The following is an 8,723-nucleotide window of genomic DNA, read 5'->3' as shown; positions in this document are numbered from 1 at the left end:
AACTGTTGGGACTTCAACTCACCTAATTACTCAGATGGCTAGGCTTATGAACATCCCAAGCCTGATCCTGAGGTAGGGAGGGCCATTCTATTAATTTAGGATGTGTGGGGATAAGTAATGGTCTTCGGTTGGGAGGTTAAGCCTATGTCAATGCTTCTCCTCTCACCAATGCCGAGGCTTGGACAACGAGTTAAAGAGAATCTTTTGATAATAATGTATGACTCTTTCACTTTTAACCCCTAAAGGAATAGATAGATATTTTCATTTCAAGATTTACTTGTATGTTGAATAAGCAACTCAAATTGATATAACTAGTCATTACTTTATTTTCAGTTGAATATTTAGAAGTAGTTAAATTGATAGCAATACATAAATATCTCTTTTGTTTCTTGTGAAATCAGCTAAATATGTAAGATAGATGAAAAGAGCTTCTTTCAGTTATAATTAGTTAATAGAAAATCATTGTCATCTGAAATAAAATCAGTTACTTGTAAAATTAGTTTAATTTTAAATTTGGTTATGAAAATTCGTATGTTACAATTATATTACAAGATTTAAACACCACTTTAAGTGTGGTCTATGACATATTTAAGTTATGGTGTCCGGCAAGATCTGGCCCAAAGAACCATAACAATTGATTTTCATGGTGTCTGGCAAAATCCGGCCCGAAGAACCATGATGAGTTGATTATCAAAGTCTCCACCAAAATCTGGCCCGAAGAACCATGATAAGTTGGTTATCAAGGTGTTTGGCAAAATCCGGCCCAAAGAACCATGATAACACTTTCTCCAACACATTTTGGTGTTAGGAGATAGATCAACTATTGTTAAAGTTGTCACCTTACAATAGAGACCTCACACATATGAAAGATCATCACCTTTCATAACACAATTGCAAAAATTTAATCTTTCTCTGACAACAACTTGAAGCTTGTTATGATACATTTGTTATCATGACTTTTGACACTCTAGGACAACAACTTAATGAAGTCTATCATTATAATAGGTCTACCATTTATAATATTGTCATCTTACAATGATTACCTTCTATTTATATATGTCAATGAAAGATTGTCACCTTCATTACATATCATATGCAAAATAGAAACCACCACGAAGCAAGTCAGAGGGTGGTACAAAGGCTTTCACCTCAATTCTTCCTCACATCAAAATTCTCCCTCTGAACATTGATCCTGGGAACTCAGGTCCTCTAGTTTCTTCCTCCGAAGCTCTCTTCAACCATGGATGCCTGTTAGACTCCCTCTCAATCTAATATCAATCTTACGACTTTCTAGTGACAAATCGTTACTTCCTCATGAAGTATACTCGAGCAGGCCCATCAAAATCATGCAGTCACACACATATTTTTAGACTCCCTCTAAATATCAATCATTTGAGCTCCTACATTGCCTTTGAAGAAGTGTCAGACTCCCTCTTAATGGAAGAATGCTCATAATCTCAATCGTCAATGATATTTGCTTCAAGAGCCTCATTTATCTAGCCTGATCATCAGATGACTAACGAATTTTAGATCACAGCTTCTTTTGAGCCTACCATAAGATTAAATTTACACAATATTTTGGTAGCATGTGTAAAGTACCAGCCTTCTTTTCTTGCACGAACATCCTCATGCATAAAGGAAAAAAATCAAGGCAAATAACTCTATTCGTATGTATAGAATTATAGATAGGAGTTAGCTAGGGTGAGTAGATGAATGTAAAAAAATAAAAATAAAAAGAGTACTTGTCTACAGACGAGGGTCCATATCTACATTAAAATAGAAAATGCCTACAATGGGAATGAAGCATTGGTTAAGGTAATTATTCACCCCCCACAATGTAAAATTCGCACATACTTAGTCAATTTGAACAACTCTGTAACACATGAAAAGTTCTAGTAACACTATGAGGTGTTCAAGTCATTTCAGATTGACAGGTCTAGAAAATGTGTAACTGCTATTGAAAACATCCCCAAATCCATCATAAGCCTCCATGCATGATACAAGTATTATGGTGAATGGTTGTATCCCCCCCATAATATTGATGTAGCCCCTCTATCATATGGTGCGATAGTGAACATTGTTCCAAATATGCAGATTTTTCCAAATTTGACTTTATGTTAGATATATTAAAAATATATTGGTAAGAGCAAATAGCAGGAGGCTGAAGGAGTTGATAGGGAAACTAGATTACAAACCTGCAAATGAGCTAAAGAAAAGGTGGTTTATTGAAGGGTTAACTCCCTTTCTAAGGGGTAAAATGAAAATTGTCCCACCATCATCATTTGCTTACACATGTACTCGGGCAATGGATATAGAAAGCGAAAGTAAAACGGCTAAAGGAAGGAGGCATGGGAGTGGAAGCAAGAGTTCCAAAGAAAGTGGGAACGAGTCTAAAACCATACAAGCATTACGAAAAGACACGATGAGGATGATGAAGGAACTAACTGGAAGCAAGGAGGAGAAAGGAGAAGGAGAAGAATTATGGTGCACACACTGTGAGAAGGAAGGACACATAAAGAACACTTGTCCCTGAAAGGCATTCTATGACATATGTCAGGTATTGGGCCACTCCAAGGATTGTCCTTGCAATTTAGAGGCACGCAATGCTCCGATATTTTTTACTCAAGGAGAACCATCCACACCTTCCTTCTACTCCTCCACACAACAAAAATATGGAAGCATCATCTAGAGGATACAACAGCAGGTCTAGCAACAACAACAATACTAATAACACACCAAGGAGCAGAGTCCGGTACGGCTCTAGGGGGCGGCCTATGATACAATGTAGGAGGTGTAATGAATGGGGACACTGTGTACATGACTGTCAAAGTGGTGGTGGATAGAGTGGAGGGATGCTTTGTAAGTGGTGCAGACCAAGCAACCACAAGGATGCCAACTGCACCAAATAGAAAAGTGTGAACATGCTTGAGGTGGCAAGGCCAAATGGGGAAGTATTGGCTATCACCTGGATGTGGGCGAGAAAATTTTCATATCCTTACATGAGTACAGATAAGAAGAGATTAGAAGAGGTGAGGAAGGAGATCTGAGACTTCATGGAGGAGGAAAAAGGAAGTACTTCCAAATCTGCTTTCACTGAATCATTTTTGGAAAACATAATCATGAAGCAAGTCCTTGAGGCCACTGTACCAGTAAAGATTAGAGATATGTTAAAAACCCTACCACAATTGAAGGTGGCAATAACCCACAAAACCAGTACTAAGGAGGACCAATGAAGGAAGAAAAAGCAAGGAAGGACAACAACACTATGCTGACCATGGGGGAACATGAGGTATTTCAGCCAGATTGTAATATGTTGCAGGTACAAGCAATAGAATCTGAAGAAGAATAAGCAAGATGTAAATTGAAACTTTATAAAGAACGGAAAGGGGAATTGCCTACTTACTCCATAGACATAAAAGAAAGCTAGGGGGAGGTAATAAAAGGAGACATAATAAAAACATAAGAGAGGACTAAAGTGCAAATAATCAATTTAGAGAGGAAAAGGAAACCTAATATTTCCCCTTTACATAAAAGATGGAGGGGTGACTTTCAAGTAAGAATTGTCATACGCAGAAGGGTTAGTAGATTGGAGGGAATTGTGGTACAAGAGCCAGCCTACGTACATAACCACACAGTACGAAGAGCCTAGACAGAAGGATAAGTAAGATCCTCCGTATGCAAGGGAGACAAGAAACATAGCATGGGGAAGCACGCGTAGGGAAGGATGCTTGCGTACGAAGAATAAATCAAGAGGCTCACGTACACAGAAAGGAAGCAGATTGCATCTGAGAAGGGAAGCCAATCACCCACGTAGGAAGGATAAGAGGAGGTGGCAGCATGGGAGCAATAAGGAATGAAAATAATGGCATACGTAGTGAAGAAACAACAGACATACACAAAAGAGGAATAGGAAGTGTACACGGAAGACAAGCATGAAGAGGAGTAAGTGAGACAGGAAGCGCACGTGAGAAACAAGGGAATAAAAGGATACAGAGAGATGTACAAAGTGGAGCTGGTATAAGGAGGGAACAAGGTAGTGTATGGAGAATAGGAGTATGCAAGAAAATCAAAGTAAGACTACACATAGGAAGAAAGAGGAAGGACAACATACGAGCTTCCATAGCCAACCAAGAGAGCTCCAGCACCGCAAAGAAAAGCTCATCAAAGAAGAGTCGGGAGGTGTACGTTCAAGAGTGGAGGAGGAAGTGGTACAGGTTGCAGAACTGAATGAAGGTAATATAAATATTATTTTGTGTAAGAGAAAAGAATCTTTAATGTCAAACAAACTTTGCAAATGATATCCTTAATACTGGGCAGTGATAGTAAGGAAGGACATCACTTCATCTTCCGTTGAATACATACTCTTAAAGTATGAACAAAGAACACAGCACAAATATCAGATATCATCTATGTTGAAGACAAGAACCAACAAAGAACAAGAAGTTGTAGAAATCATCAACACATGTGATCAAACCAAGAGAAGATGACTTCAGTACAGCAAGTGAAAATACTCTAAGAAATCTTAGCTGATCACACATGTGAGAATGATCTCTTACATAGCTACAAAACACTCACTTCCTCTTAGCAAGTGAGTGATGATTCAGGTGTCTTGCCATCTCTTAACAAGACTAGTATAAGAAGCTGCTACCAATAAGTGTCAATTAAAAATTCTCATCACAGATTTCCTCAACATAATATTGTCATCTCAGCATGACATTCACCATGGCTACTCCCAAAGGGTGAAAGATATGCACATGGCTTCTACCATGGCTACTCCCAGAGGATGGAACAAGGATTTTCACCTCAAACTTCTCTCATAAAGAAGCATGCATTAACTAAGAATTCCACCTCGAACTTCTCCTTCACGAAAAAGAACTCAGAATTGCACCTCGAACTTCTCCTTCACGAAAAAGAACTCATTAACAAAGGATTGCACCTCAAACTTCTCCCTCACAAGAACTCATTAATGAGGGATTGCACCTCGAACTTCTCCCTCACGTAGAAGAACTCATTAACAAAAGAGTGCACCTCAAACTTTCCCCTCGTGGAGAAAAACTCATTAAAAACTCATTAACAACATGCATAAGAATCACTAAAGTTGAGACTCTCTCTCAAAAAAGACTCCATCTGAACAAGGGAAGCATTCTCGCTGCTTTAATTATCATAATAAAAGCACTGATTCCAGCGTTTGACCAGCCAAGGATCTTTTGTACTCGCACTACTACATGAGCTTGCTGATCTCTGCAAAGGACTTGGCACTCTCCCTCTATTGCACAAGCTCCCTTTAAATCTCATTTCTTACTCTTCAAAGAAACAAATCACAATGAAAAACTCAATAGGTTCTTCTCTAAAAGGATGTGTCACCAATTCAGTTCCACGGCTGCAAGCATTCCCCATGTTCGTTTCTACAACCTACAAGAGCTTGAATATAATCTCTCATCTTGTTCCTTCTCATGTTGAATTTTGTTGCTGCAATAGAGATCTTTATCTCTTGAAATCTAGACGTTATTACCGTTATTGTCATCTTCAGCTGGAAAGGGCACTTAAGTTTAATTTGTAATATTAAATGTAAATGACGTGTCATTCACATGCATTGAGGCATGAATATTCAAAGAGATATAATTAATTATAGGAGTTGTGAGAATCTCAAGAGACCTTTGATTATAATGTGAAGAGTCTCTCCTATTGTTATATATTCGTATCAAGCAAAGGATATTGTACACTTGAACATTTCATTATCAATAAAGATATATTTGTGTTATGTGGCTAGGTTTTCCCAAGATAATTCTGGTGTTCTTTTTTCAGTTTTCTCTCTTTCTTATTGCTGGTTATCTTTATGGATTTCTGAGCTCTAGTTTTAACATCTCAAACAATCCTAGAAGCATATTTAGAGATATTAGTAGAAGTTCAAAGAATCAAACTATCCTAAAGAGAAATATACAGATCAATGCTAAAAGCATACACTATTCCTAGTGTTCTAAGATGAATTAATATTAACTACATAAAATTCATAATCAATATTCAAATGCATAACTCTTTATTGCCTAAATTTACTCACAGAATTATAGTGCACAAAAAAAGTGAAGAATTCGAACACCAGCACATCTTCTATTCTTGTAGACATGAATGCCAACCATATAAGCATAGACAAGCATTACACCATACTCCCCATTGATATCAATAAAAGATGGAAGCTTCTTCAAAGATTCTACCCTCCAAGGCTCTTCAGTCACGTGTTCTCATAAGCATCCCTTATTTCTTGCATCTCTTAAATTCTCAATTTTCCTATTCTGATTGTGCATCATTCTTAAACCTGGATCTGATGCCATGCTAATGTTTTTGAATCAGAATATAGGCAAAAAAGCAGAAACACAATAACAAATGACACCAAGTTGTCCTAGGAAAACCCTCCTACTCAAGCGTGAAAAATCCAACCTGAAAAAATATAGACCCTTTTATAGAAAGTTAAAACAAATACACAGAACTTTGACTTTTGATTATGGATACCAAACAGTCAATCAATCAGCAGTATATGAAGTTCAATCACTTCAGCTATGCAGATACAGAATATAAAAGTTCTTCAAGTATCTCATAGATACAAACAATAATGAGCATAACTCACTCACTCAAATCTGTTTTTTCAAAGATCACATACATACAAATACAATATCATAAGATGAACTTGATACAGAAGATGTACTCATATTTCAGACTTGGCAATATCTATGCAGCAAAACGATCAAACACCCAATACTCTCTCTCAACCCAACTTCTATCCAATTGAACAACATAATAAAGGCCTTTTGCTTGATAAATGAACAGAAACATGCCGTTACTAAAATTGAATCATCAGCAGTTACAAAAGAGTGTTGATTAGAAACTCCAGTGATGCCTTATGTCAAGTGAGCTGAAAACAAGAAGCCCAACAGACTCCTCACGGAATATGAATGATGGGTGGTGACGGTTACCAAAGTATGTGAAAAATACTGCAGAACTGAATGAAGGTAATTATAAAGATTATTTTGTGTAACAGAAAAGAGCCTCTCTTTAATCTTGAACAAAATTTGCATATGATATCCATAATACTTGGCAGTGACGGTAAGGAAGGACATCACTTGATCTTCGATCGAATACATACTCTCAAAGTATGAACAAAGAACATAAGACAAATATCAAATAGCATCTCTGCTGAAGATGAGAACCAACAAGATCAATAAAAGTAGAAATCATCATCTTTGCTGTAGCTCTAAGAGAAGATGATTCAAAGGGTTTCTCAGCATCAAAAGATGGTACTATTTTTCATTGGGATGTTGAAACAGGTGCAAGTGAGAAATATGACTGGCCCAGCAAGGAAGCCTCTACAAAAAGTTTAAATAGGAAGCAGGGCAGCAAACATATTCTATCAATGGCTATCAGTTCTGATGACTGGTACATGGCTACTGGAGGATTAGATTGTTTTGTTCATCTATGGGATACCCGCACACGGGAACATATTCAAGTACAAATTTCATAACCTCTAGTGCTTATCCATTATTAATCTGGGCAGAGCAATCATTCAATTTTTAATCTTCTCTATTTACTGCAGGCCTTTCCAGGTCACAGGGGAGCTGTGTCTTGTTTAGCTTTTCGGCAAGGTAAACAACAACTCATATCTGGATCATTTGATCGCACAATCAAATTGTGGAGTGCAGAGGACAGATTGTACATGGATACTCTCTACGGTCATCAAAGTGAAATCCTAATGGTAGATTGCTTGCGAAAAGAACGAGTTCTTTCTGTTGGACGTGATCACACATTGCGTTTATGGAAGGTATCTTTTAATGTATTGGTGGAAGGATTTAGGCACTTAGAGATATCCTGTTTCATATATAATTTTTTATATAGCAGCTCAAGTTTACATTAAAAAATAACGTCAGTTCTTTTGAGGTGTTTGATGATAGTATTCTGAAATTTTTGCTATCAGTATGTGTTGTGTGTCATGAAGCAAATACCAAGATCTGCTGTAATTTTCTTTGAAACTTCTTGTCTAGAAAATCTGAATGATCTTATGGTGTAGGTGCTTAGCTCATCATATCATTCTCCCAATCTAGTGTCTATATTATGGAGCATTCCCGTGGTTGTGAAAAGTTTGTTTTATCTTTCACAATATTTTACCCCTTTTTTCTCGCTTCCCTGTATAGTTTTAGTATTTTATTTGCTGACATTATATAAAATGATGGATCATTTATTACTAATGATGTTCAAGGGAGATAAACTAGAAATTCCCATCACCATCCATTCAGTGGCTTCAACTTTTATGATGAAATCTATTTATGGCCTTTTTTCTTTAGAGTGCTTGTGTGATGGGTATGGTTTACTGATTATTTAATAGATTCTCCCCAATGACTAACTTTGGTGTGCAGATTCCTGAGGAGACACAGTTAGTGTTTAGAGGACCTGCAGCATCTTTAGAATGTTGTTGTTTTGTCAACAATGAAGAGTTTATATCAGGTTCTGATGATGGAAGCATAGAACTTTGGAGCATGATGCGGAAAAAACCAGTTTTTATTGCAAAAGGTGCACATGGGCATGCGGGTATTCAACATCTCTCAGAGAATCATGGCGCTGGGGAAAAGCCAGAAGAAATGACATCATCACAAGTTAATGATGGCAATGATATTGGTAAGCAATTTGTAAATGATAATTGGAAATTTGGGTTTAATGTCATGCCACTGTTTGATTAA

The 8,723-nt window shown here is 37.1% G+C and overlaps 1 protein-coding gene across 1 annotated transcript; it reads left to right on the top strand.

Annotated features, from left to right (window-relative positions):
• Positions 1-4,040: 4,040 nt before the first annotated feature.
• Positions 4,041-8,723, top strand: LOC149575989 (U3 snoRNP-associated protein-like YAOH). Its single transcript, XM_089793712.1, has 4 exons — positions 4,041-4,233; positions 7,320-7,498; positions 7,586-7,810; positions 8,403-8,723. Exons 1-4 carry the CDS (start codon positions 4,041-4,043, stop codon positions 8,721-8,723), a joined length of 918 nt encoding a protein of 305 aa, XP_089649838.1.

Source organism: Cupressus sempervirens, chromosome 1, assembly GCF_028749045.1.
Source record: "Cupressus sempervirens isolate cs-2001-9-10 chromosome 1, ASM2874904v1, whole genome shotgun sequence".
Taxonomy (NCBI): domain Eukaryota; kingdom Viridiplantae; phylum Streptophyta; class Pinopsida; order Cupressales; family Cupressaceae; genus Cupressus; species Cupressus sempervirens.
The sequence above is the reverse complement of the archived record's forward strand: the minus strand, read 5'-3'. Positions and strand labels throughout refer to the sequence as shown.